The sequence below is a fragment of the Meles meles genome, chromosome 16 (genome assembly GCF_922984935.1).
Source record: "Meles meles chromosome 16, mMelMel3.1 paternal haplotype, whole genome shotgun sequence".
Taxonomy (NCBI): Eukaryota; Metazoa; Chordata; class Mammalia; order Carnivora; family Mustelidae; genus Meles; species Meles meles.
In genome coordinates, this window is record NC_060081.1 from 54,180,649 (window position 1) to 54,200,736 (window position 20,088).

At 42.7% G+C, this 20,088-nt stretch overlaps 1 protein-coding gene across 1 annotated transcript in view; it reads right to left on the bottom strand.

Annotated features, from left to right (window-relative positions):
* TMC2 (transmembrane channel like 2) overlaps window positions 1–20,088 on the bottom strand; it is a 60,571-nt gene that overhangs the window by 24,828 nt on the left and 15,655 nt on the right. The window contains exons 5-11 of the mRNA XM_045980555.1: window positions 12,946–13,036; window positions 10,850–10,931; window positions 10,434–10,540; window positions 8,340–8,438; window positions 5,545–5,687; window positions 3,518–3,665; window positions 157–345 (exon numbers count right to left, since the gene is read on the bottom strand). Coding sequence (XP_045836511.1) covers window positions 157–345; window positions 3,518–3,665; window positions 5,545–5,687; window positions 8,340–8,438; window positions 10,434–10,540; window positions 10,850–10,931; window positions 12,946–13,036 — 859 coding nt within the window. The remainder of the gene's footprint in view (window positions 1–156; window positions 346–3,517; window positions 3,666–5,544; window positions 5,688–8,339; window positions 8,439–10,433; window positions 10,541–10,849; window positions 10,932–12,945; window positions 13,037–20,088) is intronic.

Genomic DNA, 20,088 nt, shown 5'->3' on the forward strand with positions numbered 1-20,088 from the left:
TGTCTCTCTCTGTCAAATGAATAAATAAAATCTTTAAAAAAAATAAAATATGTCCTATAATCCAGATTTTCAATAATTCAGCGGAATTTCATAGGAACCAGTATAATTTTCCATGTTTGCCCTCAATATTCACTTCTATAGAGATGGCCTTTTTACCTCATTTCTTTCATACCAGCTGACATTCTGCATTTTGGAGAATTCCTGGGATCGCTTCACCACAAAGTAAATGAGGTACCCACTTCCACACAAACAGCAGATGATAAGAAAATTGGCCAGGACCCGGAGAAATCTTGTCAGATGAATATTTTCTTCTTTGTTACTCTCTTGTTCATCCACTATTGATTCCTTAATGTGTGGAAAAAGGATGTGAGTAAGGATAGGCTAGGAACAAATTGAGTTCCTGAAATGACTACTTGGTATATTATCATAAATGAAATAATACAGAGGAGGTGATGCAGAGCACTGTTGCCCTATGGGGAATTTTCTTTCTTCCTTCCTTCCTTCCTTCCTTCCTTCCTTTCTTTCTTTCTAAGTTTTATTTATCTATTTTGAGAGAGAGAGAGAGCACACAAGTGGGGGAGGAGGGGCTAAGGGAGAAGGAGAGAGAGAATTTCAAGCAGACTCCTCACTCAGCATGGAGCCCCACATGGGACCTAACAAGCGGCCCAATCCCATGACCCCAAGACCATGACCTGAGCAAAATGAAAAGTCCAGTGCTCAACCGGCTGAGCCACTCAGGCGCCTCAAGAATTGTTTTCTTAAGAAGATATACCTTGTTGTTATTCCCATTTTGGTACATGTGATAACAAAAGCTTAGATTTATTGAATACCTACTGTATGCCAGTTGTGGTGCTAAACACCTGTTTGGTATCACCCTCATAATCCCAATAACAAACCAATGTAGTAACTTGTACTCTCTTTCTCAAATAAATAAATAAATGAAATCTTTTTTTTTAAATGAAATCTTTTAAAATTTTAATTAATTTTTTAAGATTTTATTTATTTATTTATTTGACATAGAGAGACACAATGAGAGTGGGAACACAGGCAGGCGGAGTGGGAGAGGGAGAGCAGGGAGCCCAATGTGGGACTCAATACCAGGACCCCAGGATCATAACCTAAACAGAAGGCAGATGCCCAATGACTGAGCCACTGAGGCACCCCTAAAATCTTTTTTTTTTCTTTTTTTTTCTTTTTTATTTTCTAAAGAGAGAGATCACAAGTAGGCTGAGGGGTGGGGGGGGGGTGAAGCAGGCTCCCTGCTGAGCAGAGAGCACGATGTGGGGCTCGATCCCAGGACCCTGAGATCATGACCTGAGCTGGAGGCAGAGGCTTAACCCACTGAGCCACCCAGGCGCCCCCCTTTTTTTTTCTTTTTAAAGAGCCATTATAGTAAATAGTTTTGGCTTTGCAAGCCATGTGGTCTCTTTCACAACTACTCAATTACCCCATAATACATGAAAGCAACCACTGACAATATGGAAATAAATAGGCATTGATTTGTTTCTATAAAATCTTATTTACAAAAGTTGGCAACAGGTTGGATTCACCCCTGGACAAGAATTTGTTGATCCCTGTCTAATCTATGAACATGGTATATCTCCCTTTATTTAGGGTTTCTTAATTTCTTTCAGAAATGCCTTATATTTGTTGTTATTAACTCTATTCTCAAGAATTTTATTGTAAATGGGATTAAAATTATTTTCTTGTTTGCTGTTGTATATAAAAATATAATAGTCATATGTATTATTTAATTTTAATTTTAACTTTTATTTTAAGTAGGCTTCATGCCCAGCATGGAATCCAGTGCGGGGCTTGAACTCATGACTCTGAGATCAAGACCTGAGTTGAGATCAAGAATCAGATACTTAACTGACTGAGCCACCAGACACCCCTAGAATTTTTTTTCTTTTCTTTCTTTTTTTTTTTTAAAGATTTTATTTATTTATTTGACAGACAGAGATCACAAGTAGGGAGAGAGGCAGGCAGAGAGAGAGGAGGAAGCAGGCTCTCTGCCAAGCAGAGAGCCCGATGCAGGGCTCGATCCCAGGACCCTGGGATCATGACCTGAGCTGAAGGCAGAGGCTTAACCCATTGAGCTACCCAGGCGCCCCACCCCTAGATTTTTTATTATAGACTTTGCATCCTGCATCAGTAAGTCTCTATGAAGACAGAAATAGTTCATGGTGCACCCAAGACAGTAAATGAGGTCTCCTGATTACCAAAGTACTGGGAAGGAGACTTTTCTAATCAATGAACAGTTACTGTATTCAGGTCCAGGTTTAACTAGTTTATCAAGCAGTTAATATACCTTAGCTCCGCAGTTTTCATATATGCTCTGTTATATAAGGTTATTATCTCTGGTTTTAATAGACTCAGAGAAAAAGCCTTCACCTTGCCAGATGTTCAAAGGGCTTCATACATAGGCACTGACCTTCTTTTTCTCTCTTGGGTAGGTCTGGAGGAAGAGGCAAAGCCTCTGTTGACCCCTCTTTTGCCCTTGGATGCTCCACCAGTGCCCGCACCCCCGCCCCAACTGCTGCCAGAAGGAGAAGGGAGGGGAGGACAGCCCAGTCAGCTCCCTGCACTACCCACTGCCAAGCTGTCAGGACTGTGGGCTCATGAAACCCATGTAGTGAGCTGCTCAGCCCAAGCTCTGCCCCTGGTGGGTGTACCTGCCCTTTGTAGGCATTGGTGAGTGGGTAGCTGCCAGAAGGGCCAGAAGAGAGGAGAGGGAAGAAGACAAGGCAATTAAGCGTGTTGTAAATCTGACCTTTAGCAGGTCCTGGGGGAAAGAAAGTCTGATTAGATGGGAGACATATTGAACTATAAGAACTCTGAATGGTTTTTATAGACATGGAGGAAAAAAATAAGATGTGCCGCTCTTCAACATACTACCTTCTGTCTTCATTCATTTGTTTACCCCTAGGTTTGCTTTTATTCTAAAAATAGAGATGTGTAGGCCACTTCACATGTCTTTTGTGAACAAATTTATGAGGTAATTAAGTAGGAAGTTGCTGCACATTTAATCGACTCCCTCCACCCACACAAACCAGAGTTCTCAACTCTTTCTGGGGTTTCTAATCACTCAGGGAGCCTTTAAAGTATTTAATGCCAGGAACCCCCCAGCCCCTGACCAATTATACTAGAATCTCTGGGGGTTTGGGTCCAAAAGATTTTTAAAGCTGCTTAGGTGATTCAAACATGCATCAAAGGTTGAGAAGTGCAGCCCCAAATGAGTCCTTCCAGTTTCTCTGGCAGAAAAGAGTTCCACAAGGAAACAGTCAGGACTAGGTCCCAGCAACCATGATTTTCTGCCATATTAGGAAACAGATATGGGTACCAGTCATGGGCATTCTTTCTTGAAGGTTTGAGACCTCGGCTCACACCTCTGGTAAAGCCCTTTCCACAAATTACTTGGGGATCTTATCTATCATGCCCCAACTTGGTGAAGTCTTCTAATGAGCAAAGGGACCCAGAATTCTTTGAGGAAGTGGGAACAACCCTGGACACCTACCTTGAAGCTGGTGGTGATGGAGGCATATTTATTGTCAGCTGTCTCTGAATTCCCAATCAGATAATCCCAGCTGGTGAACATCTTGAAGCTGAATGTGAAGTTGGCACTCTCCCCCTCACTCGCACTGCCCTGGGTATTGCTGGCCATCCTGTAGGGTGCATACCACTGCTGTTAGCCCAGGGGAACCTTGGCCTCAGCTGGGCTGGGGGACAGGTAGTAGACATGCAATGAGAGGAAAGAGCCAAGATGATTCAAATTGAACTAATTATACCCAGGGTGCCTTCCCCCCAGATTCAGAGTCCACAGCAAGCACACATGGTATCATCTGGACAATGAACCACTGAACCATGTTTTCTACCCTGTCATTTGACTTCCTGTGGCTAGACTCATCTGCCAATGTTGTTTGAGAACTCTTTGTGGGAACTCAATTCTCAAACCAGAATATCCCCTTCTAATTCACATATTTTCTTGAGCAGAAAAGATACTTATTTTCTGATATAAAACCCAACGATCCCTGAGGTAGTTGTTACAGAAACCAGTGACATGTACATCCTTCTCTTAAGCAAACTCGGTTGAAAGTCCCTTGGACCTGCCTTGTTACCCACCCATTTTCTCCTACCTAGCCTCAACCTTGCTGTGGGAATCAGAATTCCAAGCAGATCCTCTCTCAGATACAATGTGTGTACAGTAGAATTTGTTCCTCTTTATCTTATGGGTCAGCTTTTGGGATTTGCTATTCCATGGGCTTAGTTGACTTAGGTTTTTGATTCCTCAGGAAAACCTTCTATATCCCTATACTCATCAGGGATAATAACAGGGAACATTGAAACAAACACAAGGGCTAAGAATAAAAGCAAGCCTATCTCCCCTGACAGATCCAGCTGGGCAGCCACCCATCACCAAATGGTCACTATTGTGCTGGGCAGTACCTCGAGAGCAGCAGCATTTCCCCTTGAGAGGATGTGACAGAAAGCCGTACTAACAACTGAACTTTTTGGAGTTTTTAACACCGGCTCTACTTCTCTCCTGCAGACACAGCTCCTTGTGCTCTTCCCGGAGCAATGCTGAAGGGTGGATGGGGCCCGGTTGTCAGGTTTGTGCAGGAGACTGTGTCCCCCACCCTACATCAGCCTTTGCTGATTGGGGTCCCCTGGCTTAGAAGAAGGCAACTCATGGGCCAGAGTTTTTCCTCAGAGAACATAAATTAAGAGACACAGACATATTAAAATGTCATTTCTGGGTGCCTGGGTGGCTCAGTTGTTAAGTATCTGCCTTTGGCTCAGGTCATGATCCCAGGGTTCTGGGATCAAGTCCAAATTGGGCTCCCTGTTCAGCAGGGAGCCTGCTTCTCCCATTCCTACTCCCCCTGCTGTGTTCCCTCTCTCTTTCTCTCTCTCTCTGTCAAATAAATAAATAAAATCTTCAAAAAAAAAAAAAAGGTTGTTTCTGAACACAGAGACAGATAGAGTTGGGGCCAAGAGGACACCATGGTTAATCACACTACATATGTTCCTTCACAGTTTTTATTGATATCTTTACAAATGCAGAGCTCAGTACTCACATGAAAGCCAGAGTTACAGAGTAGCAGAAAAGATTTTCTGAGGAAGCTGAGCTCTGGGAAAAGTGAAAACAGAACTTGAAGACTTCTCCAGCCTTACTTTACCAGGTACATGCTCTCTCTCAAACCACACTGGCCTTTTGACAGGTTTTGGAACTTACTAAGATATTTGCTGCCTCAGGGCCTTTGCACATGCTCTTCCTTTGTGTAAAACACTGTGCCCCAGACTTTCAAGGTGACTGGCAGTTCTCAGCATCATGTAAAGGTGTTTTTATTCCACTTCCGAAAACTTCCCTTATTACCCTGTTTATATCTTTCATATCACATATGACAATCCATATCTGCTTTATATGTCTCCTTGTTTTCTCTCTAAATCCCCATAAGAAGGTAAGGAGGCACAGAGTGGCCATGGGAGTGGGTTGTTTGTGTGAAGAAAACGAAAAACCTGTAAAAGAGGCATCATACTTACGATCTGATGACAATCATCAGGCTATAGCCGAACACGCTGACCCCCACCATAAAGTATGCCATTGGCAGCCTGTACCTCAGCCACCCAATAGTCCTCTGGTTGTTGTAGTAACCATAGAAGAGAGCAGAATACTTGATGTAACCCTGTGGGATAGGTCCAAATGTTCTTGGTTTGTAAGCTTAGCACAGATGGTCTCTAGACACTTTCATTTTACCTGGGATTTCTTTCTCATGGTTTAATGGGAATCTGAGGGGTGAAAGGAGGAATTCTGGGGCACCTGAGTGGCTCAGTGGGTTAAGCCTCTGCCTTCAGCTCAGGTCATGATCTCAGGGTCCTGGGATCAAGTCCTGCATCGGGCTCTCTGCTCAGTGGGGAACCTGCTTCCTCCTCTCTCTCTCTCTGCCTATCTCTCTGCCTACTTGTGATCTCTGTAAAATAAATAAATAAAATCTTTAAAAAAATACTGAGTAATTGAAAGGAGAAAAATACTAACTTTGCCATAGGGAATCCTGACAGACATGACTTTACCCAAGTGGTCACAATGTTGCCAATCATAACATGTATCAACATAGTATAACCCCAATTGGCCACGCTTAGAAGGGCACTTTACCTCTGTGACAGGCTTCCAAATAATGTATGATCTCACTACAATCATGAGGGAATCAAATAAACCCAAATTGAGGAACATTTTCTAAAACAACCGACAAGTTCTCCTCAAAAGTCTCAAGGGCACTGAAAGAGAATTGTCACAGATTTGGAGGAGACTAAGGAGATACAACAAATACAATGTGAGATTTTTAATTTGGTCCTGGAATAGAAAAGGAATATTAGTGAAAAAATTAATGAAATCCAAATAAATTCTACACTTTAGTTAATAATATTGTATCAAGGTTAATTTCTTAGTTTTGAAAATTGTTCTATGGGTAGATAAGATGTTATCATAAAGTGAAGCCAGGTGAAGGGTATACGAGAACTCTATACTATTTTTTGTGTGTGGGGGGAGAATCTCTGTACTATTTATGCAACTCTTCTGTAAGTCTAAAATTATCTCAAGATTTGAAGTTTCTAAAGCTTAATTGCTCTATCTTGTACTATCAAGATGTGGGATCTTTTACCCACACATAATTCTGTAAAATCATGGATTGGTCAAGTGGAAAATAATGGTTCCCTGAGTTATAAAAATCTGCCAAATGTTGAGGCACTTTGTACACAATGTAAAAAATCGTATGTGTTAATATCTTCATTGATCTCATCAGAAAAGCATTTAATCATTGAGAAACTGCCACTGTGATGGTAATGGATATAAGTTTTCCAAAGCTTTAATTTTAGCTTGAAAAATACAATTTAAGGGCCACCTGGCTGGCTCAGTTGGTGGGGCACACAACTACTCTTGATCTTGGGGTTGTGAGTTTGAGCCCCATGCTGGGTGTAGAGATTATTTTTTAAAAAACACATTCCAAAAAAAGAGAAGAAAATTTTTACCATTGGTAACAACAACAACAACAACAAAACAGAGGATTATTGTTGAACAAATTCAGTTTGTTTTGGGCAGCTAGGATGTTTCCTTAGGGGTCCTTGAGTGAAATAAAGAATAAAGGAAATCCTTAGTGGTAGTACACAGTAGTAGTAGTAGTATATAATACTTAGTAGTATAGAAATGTAGTAGTTGTTAGGAACACCCTTATTCTGAATGACTTGGGAAAATACTCCAACACACTACCACAGGTACCTGAGAAGTATGAACCTGACCTGAACCTGATCCTGACTATGAACATGAAGGATGGCAGCAGCGATGACCTGTTGCCTGAAACTCCGAGCCTCAGGAATTCTTTGGAGTTGCAGACAGAGCTCCACAAAGGCATAGAGGTGAGGAGACTCAAAAAGAGGAAGGGGTATTCCAGGCCATCTCCTGAGCAAGAGTAGGGAGGCACTAGTATGTGATGTATTCAGGGACTTCCCCCAAACTTGATAAATATTGGAAATTAAAGTATGAGGTCTGAGACAGAAATGGAGCTGGAAAGGGAGGGAGCAGCCCAGTGATGAACAGTTCTTTTGTAAACCTGATTTAAAACACTGGATTTTATTCCATTTAGGAATGGGAATAAATGAATATCCAAGGTAGGGGAGTGACAGGGTCAGGTTTGCCTTTCAAAAAGATCACTCTGACAGCCGAGCAAATGGAGTTTTTAGGAGCCAAGTCAAAGCAGGAAGCAGAGGTAGAAGATTCTGACATGATCCTGGTATGGTGGGGACATTATCCAAAGAAGAGGTAAGAGGGATAGAGAAAGGGGGACTGAATCAATATAGAGTTAGTGGTTGGTTGGTTGTGTGTGTTGGGGGGAGAGGTGGTAGTGAGGAAGAGGTAAAAGTGTAGGATGACTTTCAGGTCTCACACTTGAATGATTGGGTGAATGGTGGTTCCAGTAAAGGGGATGGGAAAACGCAATGGGGGTTTGGCTGGATAGATGTTGAATTTGAGGATGCCATGTGAAGCTTGGGAATGGCTGAGCTGGCGATGGCCCGGGAGTCTTCCTGTGAATATGGGAAGAGAAAACTGTCCTGTAGGATCACTTACATGGATCTGGCAGAGAGAGAGATGAGCCACGTGTGGCTGCAGAACCTATGAAAGGGTCTTAGGAGGACAGAGTTGGCTAGCTCATTTTGCATAAGAAGGATCTCATTTGAGTTAAGCACTGGTTTTCCAATGACTAAATGCAATATTTCACACTTATCCATGCAAACTTTAGGTCTTACAATCACATAGTAGAAGTGCATTGGCATGTTAGTGTTGGTACCTCAAAATCCCAAAGGACAGAAAAATCCATGGCTTTTTCTTCCTCAGCCCGAGGCACTGTCTTCCTGGGAATGCTGCCATAGGGCACGCCCATCAGTACCTTGTGTAGGGACAGAACGACAGCATGATGAATGGAGAAAATTCAAACACATGGAGACATTAATATACTGGGTTAAATATCTCCCTTCTCAGAGCAGGACACACCCACTTTCTTCTTTAGAGAATATTAATCCCTTTCCTGGTTTTAGAACTATCACATACTCATTGTAGAAAATGTGAAAAAGTACAGAAGAGCATTTAAAAAAATTCCCCATCACTGGAGCGCCTGGGTGGCTCAGTCACTTAAGCATCTTACTCTTGGTTTTGGCTCAGGTCATGATCTCAGGGTCCTGAGATGGAGCCCCAAATCCAGCTCTGCGCTCATCATGGAGTCTGCTTGAGATTCTCTCTCCCTTTCCCTCTGCCCCCTCCTGCTTGTGCTTGCTCGCTCTCAAATAAATAAATAATAAATACATTTTTTAAAAAAAGATTTTATTTATTTATTCGACAGAGAGAGAGATCACAAGTAGGCAGAGAGAGAGGGGGAAGTAGGTCCCCTGCTGAGCAGAGAGCATGATGAGGGGCTCGATCTCAGGACCTTGAGATTGGGACCTGAGTTGAAGGCAGAGGCTTAACCCACTGAGCCATCCAGGCACCCCAATAATAAATACATCTTTAAAAAAATCCCTATCACCACCATATCCCAAAGATAATGATCATTAGATAATCATAGATTTCCTTATGGTTGTTTCTGAGTTTTATCTATATTTTAGTCTGGTTATTTAGTTTAGTATTATTTTATGACAAATTCTCTATGGCATATGGTATGTCTCTGAATAAAATGACTTCAGAATATTTAATCCCATCTATCTACCATAAATTTACTTAACAAATCACCTGTTGTTGGGTATTAGAATATTGCCAGTTCTTCACATGTACATGGTTATATTATTAATAACCCAATATATATGTCTGTATTTGCATCCTTAATTCTAAAAAAATCAGAATTGTATGAAGTTTACATATTGATTTAGGAGGGATTGACTTTTTTATTTTACAATATTAAGTTTTCCCTTCCAAGAACATATTCTCCTGTGTATTCAGTTGTATTTTGGTCCTGTAATGCTTGACAGTGTTCTGCCCAGAAGTCTTCTAATTTGTCAGATTTCCCCTGGAAAAGATCCTAGGCCAATACTCTGGAGACCTGGGATCTCATTTACTACAAACTTACTGTGTGACTTTACACAAGTTGCTTATTCCTTTCCTGTCTCTCAGTTACTCATCTATAGGTAAGGATGCACATACATCCATATAAGATTATATCTGGGAGAATAGTGAAGAATACGATTTAAATCTTAAATACAATTTAAATCTTTAAGTAAAACAAAAGACAGAAAAATGTAGGGTCTGTGTCTTAATTTAGAAACACAAGTATCTTGAACCCCCCCCTTTGTTTGGTTGGATTGGCCTAGGGGACTGGAGGTGCTCCCTCCCCACATGGGGCACAGGGATCAGCTGAGACCCTGGGTGGACCATGGGGCCACATAGCTGAGCAGGTGAGCTCTCTGGGGGAAGAACTGGCATCAGCCTTGAGGGACAACGTGTGAGAAATTTGGAAAGATGCTGATGTCAGGGGGCCTTGCTGAGCATGAAGGCAAGACCTACTATAATCATCCCTCTTATGACGCCATGTTTGGACTCAAAGGCATTGGGTGGGGTGGAGCTGAGAGTCACACTTTCGAAAAAACCCAAGTCATGGAGACGCTATCCCTGGCTGCCCATCGGGTCACTGCCCTTCCAGGCTGATTCCAGACCTTATCTGCAGACATCCCATACCCTCAATAAAGCTGAACACTCTGGGAAAAAAAAAAAAAAGGAATACAAGTATTTATTTCCATTTTTTGTCCTAAGCTATCTGGGCAATGGATGGGAGTAGAGAACTTAAAATGAATGACTGGTTTTTTGTAAAACGGAGAGTATTTGATTAATATAAACGAGGATGGTGGTCATGATAAGCCTCCACACTCTCTAGAGATCTAGGAAGCTCTTGTCTTACCTCTGGGATGATAACTAGACCAAATATTAAGCCAAAAAGGACGAGGTTAACTCCATACATCCATCGGAGAAAGATGAAATATGATGCCACAGAAGAACCAAAGTGACCTGGCATAAGGAAAGGCAGCAGGGTTTAAATGTTGTGGAAGGAGGAAGATAGCATGACCGAACTCTTCATGTGTGTGATGGATTCCATTTTCATGTCGGTCTGTGAAATGGATGTTCCAGATAAATAACCTGGGGCTCCGGGAGGCTAACCAATGATTTAAATCTGGGTCTGACTCACTCAAAGGCCATCCTGTTTTCTAATACCACAGGTTTTGTGGAATAACCTGATCAGCTGGTCAAGAACACAATCCCAGCCCTTGGAAAACTTGTTAGGAAACCAGCTCAACACAGTTACACCAAAATACTCACTTTCAATGTCCTTGATCTTCATTTCCCAGGGTATACATTGAGTCTTGAAGTTATGGAAGTCTCTCTTAAACTTGACCCACTTCTGAAATTAAACAGGTAATACACTCAGTTCATTAACATCCTGCCTTGGGGCCTGGAGGAACACACTGCAGGGACATGTTGATGCTGACATGTCAAAACCAAAGTCAAGAGTGGGGCGAGAGAGAAGCCAGCACAGCACAGTGCCTTGTGTTTGCTGATAAAATTTCATGTTTGGACGTTGTACATGTGAACTTAGGAATTCTGTATATACTTCTGGTTTGGGGGATCAAATTGGGTTAGCAACCTCTGGCACAACTTTTTTTTTTTTTAATTCTTAAACATTCAAAGGGGGAAAAAATCTCACAAGGCTTATATCCACATTTGGCAGACAGCCAAGCCAAGTGCATAAATCTGATAAGAACTTTGCTCAACCTTCGTATCGCTAGAATTGGTAGGACCTCAACCTGTGGCTTCCATTCTCTCCTGGTGAGAACAACAGCCTGTTTTTTTTGGTTCTTTTTTTTTTCCTATATATTATATATTTTTTTCCATTTTATTTATTTTTTCAGCGTAACAGTATTCATTGTTTTTGCACAACACCCAGTGCTCCATGCAAAACGTGCCCTCCCTATTACCCACCACCTCTTCCCCCAACCTTCTCTTTTTTTCTGAAAGGAGTTAGGAAGGTGTTTTGCTTCTTTCCAAGGTCTGTTCTCAGCACCAACATTCAGAGTTGGTACCAGCTGGAAACCTGAGTAGCTGTCTGTCTGCTGACTGGGTGAAAATTTGTCAACTCTCAAGAGGGTTGCTCTTCCAACAACCATACTCCCTGGAAATACATCTATTTGGAATTAAAAAAAAAACACCTCATAGAAAACAGCAGACAAAGAGGTAGTGGGGAGAAGACCCTAGGATCAATTTCTATTATAACAAAGGCCTCCTAAGGACTTGTTTGTAAAGGAAGTGGGGTTTCCCATGTAAAGTCACTAAAGGCTCAAAAGGAACATTTATCTGAAGGGATCAGGTGCGTTTCCAGACCTGTAGGCTTTGAATGTATCCTGATGGGATGATTGCTATACAAGCAAGGAAGCACCTGTCAAAAAGGACGGTGGTCACAGGTGCAATAGAGAAGAGGAGTGTGTAAGCAAAAGTCTGGTTGATAACAATGGCAAAGCAATCCCTACAACAGGAAGGGGTATGGAGACTAGCATTGGGCATTCTAGTCCCACTGCTTTATCTACCTTCCCTAGCTCTGATTCCACACTTAAAATTCATCTTTGGTGGTTTACTTGGCTTTCTATTTAAGTCTGTCTATAAGGAAAACTGCCCATCACCTGGGCTGTGAGTATTTTGATTTCTATGGTAATGATTTGTGGTTGTAAGTTAATAGATTGGAATTGGGATTATGGTTAGCTACCCACATAAAGTAACTCTACTATCCAAAAAAAAAAAAAAAAAGGTGCTGTTGATGTGAATTCTTCATATTTCAAGTTCTCTCATGGTTATTTCTTCTTGTAAATTAATAATCCAGCACCTAGTTTTACCTATCAGTCTCAGAAGCTTTATTAATGTGATCCCCCTCCACCCCGAGGGATGGGATCCCCTGTCGGGTGCTGATAATATCAGTACAGAATATAGACTTGCAAGGCTGAGGGCCAAAACGGGTAATGAACATTGCCAAGGGAGGCCCCTGGGGACAGCCTGCTAGTTAGCTGATCACTTGGCCACCATCTGACAGTCCCTCGGGGCTGTGGGCATCAAACAGTGTGTCCGGATTTGGGGCTTCGGAAATATGATCTCAGTGCTTTCACCTCATCAGTTTTGTGAGTTTATAGTTCTTCACTGGAGAGGAAATGAATCTCAGATACACCGAAGCCCTTACAGATAAATGTAGAGAAACTGACAACAAACGGTCTCCATTCCTGGACAAATCAGCTAGTCAGCCGGACCTCCCAGGAGGGATTTTGGGGGAGCTAGACAGAAATAGAGAGGCTGGGCAAGGGCCTGTGATGGTCACCCAGGTTCAGAGGCTGAGCAAACACTTCCGAGGGTTTGGCTGTCTCTCTACCACCCACCTTAGCAACCAGCATCCTATAGGCGTAGAGTCGCTTGCCTTTCCCCTTTCCCAAGGCTCCTTCATACTTCTCCACAAACTCTTGGGCCTCCCTGGTTAGGAAAAAAAGAAAAGGAAAAAAAAAAAAAAAAGGAGGCGGGGATAGAAGCAGAACTGCAATTAATACCAAACCAAAAGAAATCTGAAGGGTTTTTATACTCCTAGTTAGAATGTAAGCTCCAAGAACGCAAGACTCTTTGTCTGTTTCATTCATTGAAGTTTCCCAAATGCTAAGAAGACGGCTTAGTAGATGGTAGGGACCCATAGGCAGAATTTGAGCCCCCATGGGGGTAGCCCCCTGGTGGCACAGCCATGAATGGCAAAAGGGACTTGGCAGACATAATTAAAATTCTGGAATTTAAAATATATTATCCTGGATTCTTGGAAGGGCCCAGAAGAATCACATGAGCCCCTAAACATAGAAGAAGGCAGAGAGTCAGAGAGAGAGAGATGTAGCAAAAGGAAAAGTCAGAGAAATTAGAAGCAAGAGAATTCTCCCCCCTCTGTTGCTGGGGCCCCTGGAGAGGAAGCTATATGGTAAGGAAGCGATTTCTGCCAAAACCCGCAAGCTTGGAAGAACACCTCTAGCCCCACATGGGAACCTCAACCCTGCTAATACCTTGATTTTAGCCAGGTGAGACCCTGTGCAGAGAGAGAATTCAGCCATGTCCTGCTAGACTTGTGACCAGCTGCGCTGTGAGCTGGTAGATACGGGAGTAGCAGCTCAAACAGTTACACTGTGGCAGTGTGTTGTAGCAGCAATAGAAACAGACATGGCAAAACAGTTGAAGGAGATGAAAGGGTAAAAAAATTCCAGTTATAATGGTCAGGACTGGAGGAGATTATGTTGAGTGAAATAAGTCAAGCAGAGAAAGTCAATTATCATATGGTTTCACTTACTTGTGGAGCATAGGGAATAATGTGGAGGACATTAGGAGAAGAAAAGGAAAAGTGAGTTGGAGGAAATCAGAGCGGGAGACAAAGCATGAGAGACTGTGGACCCTGAGAAACAAACTGAGTGTTTTGGAGGGGAGGAAGTGGGTTGGATGAGCCTGGTGGTGGGTATTATGGAGGGCACGTATTGCATGGAGCACTGGGTGTGGTGCATAAACAATGAATCTTGGAACACTGAAAAAAATAAAATTAAATTTAAAAAATTCCAGTTATAAAATAACTAAGTCATGGGGAGGCAAAATACAGCCTAGGGAAGGTAGCCAATAATACTAATAATGTTGTATGGTGACAGATGGTAGCTAGGCTTATAGTGGCGAGCATTGCGCGGTGTATGCATACATCGAATCCTGCTGTTGCACACCTGAAATGAATATAATATTATATGTCAATTATACTTCAGTAAAGAAAAGGAGAATGAATACAGCATTCAAGAGACATTTGTGGACTGCATGAATGTTGAATGAGGGACTGCATAACCCAGGAAGGTTGGATGAGAACAACATGGATCAGTTTGTCTATTAGGTATTCTGTGGGGTGTGCTGGGGCTGGTGAGAATGGCTCCTGAGAACCCAATGTTAAATATTCAGGAACTTGGCCACCCAGCTGTTAAACTGTTGGTAGCTTGAAATTAGCCACCGCGGGAGTATTCAGACGGTGGAAATCAGCAAATGCTGCAAATCAGACCCCCTCCTTCGCAGACCCCAGAAAGCCAGTTTTTTTTATCAGCCCCTGGATAGAGCACCACAAATGGATGAGGAATGAAGTCCATTTCAGGGGTGGCCCCGGGGCGGGGGATGGGGGGAAGGCGTCATGGAGCTGTGTGTTTGGCGGCTATTGCTACAGCCCTCGCTGTACGCTACACAATCCCTATCCCACCTCCAAAGGGCGACTGCAGGCAGATCAAAGCCAAAGTCACATTCTCACATTCTAACCTCAGGTTAATCCTGAAGCTGGTTTTATTCCGATGTCTCCATATTAATGAGGCTGACTGTCCAGCTCCGGAGCCCCAGGGTCGAAAGCTGGTCTGTAGGGGATTAAGGCTCCTTAATGGGATCAGCTCCCTGTTTTCCCTCAGGCAGGACATGTCCTGGCAGTTAGCTATCTGTGGCTACCAACTAGGCACAACACAAAAACATGTTTTCGTGAAATTTGTATTTTTGTTCTCTTCCTGTATTTGACAGTGAACAAAGGCTCCTAAGCACTTGGAGTTTGTGAGTTTAAATGCACCAGCTTTTGAAGCACCTGGGTGGCCCCATGAGTAGAGCTTCCAACTCTCAGTTTCAGCTCAAGTCATGATCTTGTGGGCCATGGGATTGAGCCCCAACTGGTTGGGCTCCGTGCTCACTGGGGAGTCTGCTTGGAGATTTTCTCCCTCTGCCCTTCTCCCCAGTCTCTCGCTGTAGAATAAATAAATAAATCCTTAAATGTGCCAGCTTTTAAGATTTGGGGTCTTCAAGTGAGACTTCCCAAAGTAAGAGCCAGCTCATGTTCCTGAGCTGTTGGGCCCGGCAGCAAATACTTCTCTCCTTGAGATCCAGACTCTGTGTCTAGACCCCCAGACAGCGCGCAGGAGATCAGATGGCCATGCCCGGCAGTGGGTGCAAACTCCAAGGATTGTTCACTATGAAGAGCCCACCTGGTTTAAGAATTTTGGTGGACACAGCGAGCTTTTCTGGATATAGTGAAGATACATAAATAGTAACAACTAACTTTTTGCAGAAAACTCCTTTTTAAACACGTTACCTATAATCCAGACTGTCCTGTTCTTCCTTACCAGAGAGGATTTGGTTTATAGAAACATTGGCTCCTGCCCCATACTTCTCGATTGTTACAATCTTACTTCTGTCCCTTCCTTGTCACCAAGTGTCCTTTGAAGAGGGAACTTCCCGCAAACTTGTCTCCCTTTTTCCCTCAGACCAGATGGTATGTGGTAAATGCAGTGAAAAGGCAAAGAGAGGAGGGATCTGTTGTTTTGAGGAAGAGTTTAGGGGTGTGGATCTCAAGGAAATAGGAGAGAAGCCCTGATGGTCAAAAGGAGGTAGCTAGGGGCACCTGGGTGGCTCAGTGGGTTAAAGCCTCTGCCTTCAGCTCAGGTCATGATCCCAGGGTCCTGGGATCGAGCCCCGCATCGGGCTCTCTGCTCAGCGGGGAGCCTGCTTCCTCCTCTCTCTCTCTCTCTGCCTCTCTGCTTACTTGTGATCTCTCTCTCTCTCTCAAATAAATTAAAAAAAAAAAAAAGGAGGTAGCTAGGGGCTGGGGGTGGCCAGAGGTTGAAGGTGGTCTGGGCTATGCTGGTTTGGGGCCTCCCTATGCCCCCAGGCAATTTCCATTTTTAGTTGTGGAGACAAGAATCAAATAAATGCTGAACTCATGCTAAGTAGAAATTTGGATGGGCCAGGTGAGGATCTGTGTCCAAGGGCAGTGGAGGTTAACCAAGAATGCCTGGCTTCCATGGGTGGTGGTTTAAAATATGGTAGCAAATTGTTATTCTTCCCTTTAAAATGGAGAACTGGGGGTTCCTGGGGCTCTCAGTTGGTTAAATGTCCGACTTTCGATTTTGGCTCAGGTCATGATCTCCGGGTCGTGGGACTGAGACCCGTATCAGGCTTCTCACTCAGTTTGGAGTCTGCTTGTCCTTCTCCCTCTGCTCCTCCCTTGCACTCTCTCTCTCTCTCTCAAATAAATAAATAAAATCTTAAAATAAATAAATAAAATGGAGAACCGAATTCTCCTCCCCTTGAATGTGGGCCAGACTTAGTGACTTGTCTCCAATGAACAGAAAGTGGTAGAACAGACTATTTATGACTTCTGAGACTAGGACAATAAAGGGTAATTGTGACTTCCTCCTCTTCTGAGGGAAGCCAGCTGCCATGTCATGAGGAAATTCAAGCAGCCTATGGAGAGAAACTGAGGCCTATTTCTAACAACTACCAGCCCTGGTCAAGCCTTCAGATGACAGCAACCTTGTCCAACATCCTGACCCAAACTTGTGAGAGACTCCAAGATGGAACTGCCCAGTTAAGCTGCTCCTGATCTTCTGGCCCATAGAAGGCAGTAAATGTTCATTACTGTTTTGTTTTTTTTTTTAAGATTTTATTTATTTGACAGAAAGAGATCACAAGTAGGCAGAGAGGCAGGCAGAGAGGGGGGGAATCAGGCTCCCTGCTGAGCAAGAGCCCGGTGTGGGGCTCGATCTCAGGACCCTGAGATCATGACCTGAGCTGAAGGCAGTGGCTTAACACACTGAGCCACCCAGGCACCCCTCATTACTGTTTTGTTTTTTTTTTTTTTTTAAAGATTTTATTTATTTATTTGACAGAGAGAGAGATCACAAGTAGGCAGAGAGGCAGGCAGAGAGAGAGAGGAGGAAGCAGGCTCCCCACAGAGCAGAGAGCCCGATGTGGGGCTCGATCCCAGGACCCTGGGATCATGACCTGAGCCGAAGGCAGCAGCTTAATCCACTGAGCCACCCAGGTGCCCCCCTCATTACTGTTTTAAACTGCTAAGTTTACACATCCCTAAATACTACACTGCAGAACCCAAACCACTTGGTGCTCACACATTTAGGTTTGCTATGTCTTCGTCTTAATGGATTGAAACTTTTATCACTCTATAATATTCCTTTCTGTCCCTGTTAATTTCCTTTACTCTGAAGCTGACTTTATTTGATATTTACACTGTCTCATCTACTACTTTATTTTGGTTAACATTTGCATGGCATATTTTTTTTTGTCATCTTTATACTCTCAACCTATATATATATCATCATATTTAAAGTGAATTTCTTGGGGTGCCTGGGTGGTTCAGTTGGTTAGGTGTCTGCCTTCAGCTGAGGTCATGATCCCAGGGTCCTGGGATCCAGCCCTGCATCAGGGTCCCTCCTCAGTAGGGAACCTGTTTCTCCCTCTCCCATTTCCTCTGCTTGTGTTCCCTCTCTCCCTGTGTCTATCTCTGTCAAGTAAATAAATAAAATCTTAAAAAAAAAGATTTAAACCTACTGTTTTACTTTTGTTTGTTTGTTCATTCTTTCTGTTTTTCATTTCTCTAATCCTTTTTCCTGCAAGTTACTTCAACATTTTTGAGGATTCCATTTTGTTTTATCTGTGATGCTTTTCAGTGTTATCTCTTTGTATGGTCTTTTCAGTAGTTGCTCTAAGTATTACTACATATTACTATATAATGTGATATGTAATGTAAGATGTGTGTGTGTTCCTTATGTCCCTTTACCCTCTCATTTATAATTGTCTTAAATATTTTCTCTACATTCATTGAGAACACATTAGATGTTGTTATAATTTTTTCTTCAACCATTAAACATAATTTTAAATACTCATGGGGAGAAGGAAAATCTATGACAGTTTCCGGTATTTTAGCTCTTACCATGTTCTTCCTTCCTGATGTTCCAAGATTCTTTGTTTTATCATTTCTTTTTTATTTAGAGAATTTAGCCATTCTTTTAGGGTTGGTTTGCTGGTAACAAATTCTTTTATGTTTCCTTCATCTGAGAATGTCTTGATTCCTTTTTACTTTTTAAAAAAATATTTTATTTATTTATTTGAGAGAGAGAGAGAGAACGTGAGCCGGGGGAGGGGTAGAGGGGTAAGCAGATTTATCACTGAATCTGGGGCTCGATGCAGGGCTTGATCCCAGGACCCTCAGATCACAACTTGAGCAAAGTCAGGTGTCCCAATTTCTTCTTCTTCTTAAAGGATATTTTTTGCTGGCTATAGAAATCTGGGCTGACAATTCTTTTATTTAGAACTTGAAAAATTGTGTCACCTTCCTCTGTCCTCCAGAGGACAGGCTTATGATAAGAAATTTGCTTTCATTCTAATTGTTTTCCCCTATAGGTAATGCATTATTTCTCTCTGACTGCTGGTAAGAAGTTTGACTATGATGTATTTTGACATTGATTGCTTTGGGTTCATTCCATGTAGGGTTTCTTTCATTTTCTTGAGTCTGTAAGTTTTGCCAAATTTGAAAATTTTTAGTTATTATTTCTTTGTAGGTTTTTTCAGCCCCACCCTCTCTCTTCTCTTTTCTGGGACTCCTCCCCCTAACCCTCTCACATCCAGGGCAAGGGATATGGAAGAAACACTAATGTTAGAACATTTATTGTAGTCCCACATGTCCCTGAGGTTCTGTTCATTTTTCCCTCCAGGTTATTTTCTCTGTATTGTTTAGATTGGGTAATTTCTCTTGTTCTACCTTCAATTTCGTTGATTCTTTGTGTTTTCCATTCTGCTGTTGAGCCCACTCATTCATTTTTTTTTAATTTCAGTTGTTCTATTTTTTACTACTAAAATTTCTGGTTGTTTTTCTTTATATCTTCTATTTCTTTTCTTAGACTTTCTACTTCTTCATTAGTTTCATGTCCTCATAATTGATCAGTGAAACACTTTTATGACAGTTTCTTTAAAAATTTTGCCAGATAATTGTAGCATCTATGTCATCTTGGTGTTAGCATCTTTAGTTGTCTTTGATCATTCAGCTTGAGATCATCCTAGTTCTTGGTATGATGAGTGATTTTCAGTTGAAGCCTGGGCACTTTGGATATTATAAGACTCTGGATCTTGTTTAAATCTTCTGCTTTAGCAGGGATCCTCTGACGCTGCTTCAGTGGGTGAAAAGGAAAGGATACTGTCTGGTTCCTTCCAGATGGCTGTCCATGCTCCTCATTTGGCCCCTTTTGGCATCCAAGACTGGGTAGGAACTCGTCATTACTGATGAGAAATGATGGGAGTGTCCCTCCAGAGGGGACACTTGGCCCCAGTCTTGCAGGATATGTGGGAATTAGCCAGGTGCGCTGGTGAAAGCAAAGATCGAGGCAGAGGCACCAGCTTGCTTGGGGACTTGGAGGCTCTCTAGCCTTGGACTTGAGCCTGAGATAAGGAGTCTTGGGAGTGGGAAGAGGGAAGGAGGCCAGCATTGGCTGAAGATCCCTGCTCCAAGGAGAAACACATGGGCCTGTTCGGCTCCCCAGGCTTTAGCCATTTGTCAGCCATCCCAAGAGAAGGAGCTCTGCCCTCTGGCTGGAGGAGATGTCACACTTCTCCTCCAGGCAGCTAGACACCCCTCAGGAAATCTCCTAGTCCCCGTGACTTCCAGCTGCCTGGAGATCTCATTTCCATAAGCACCTCGGTTGCTCTTT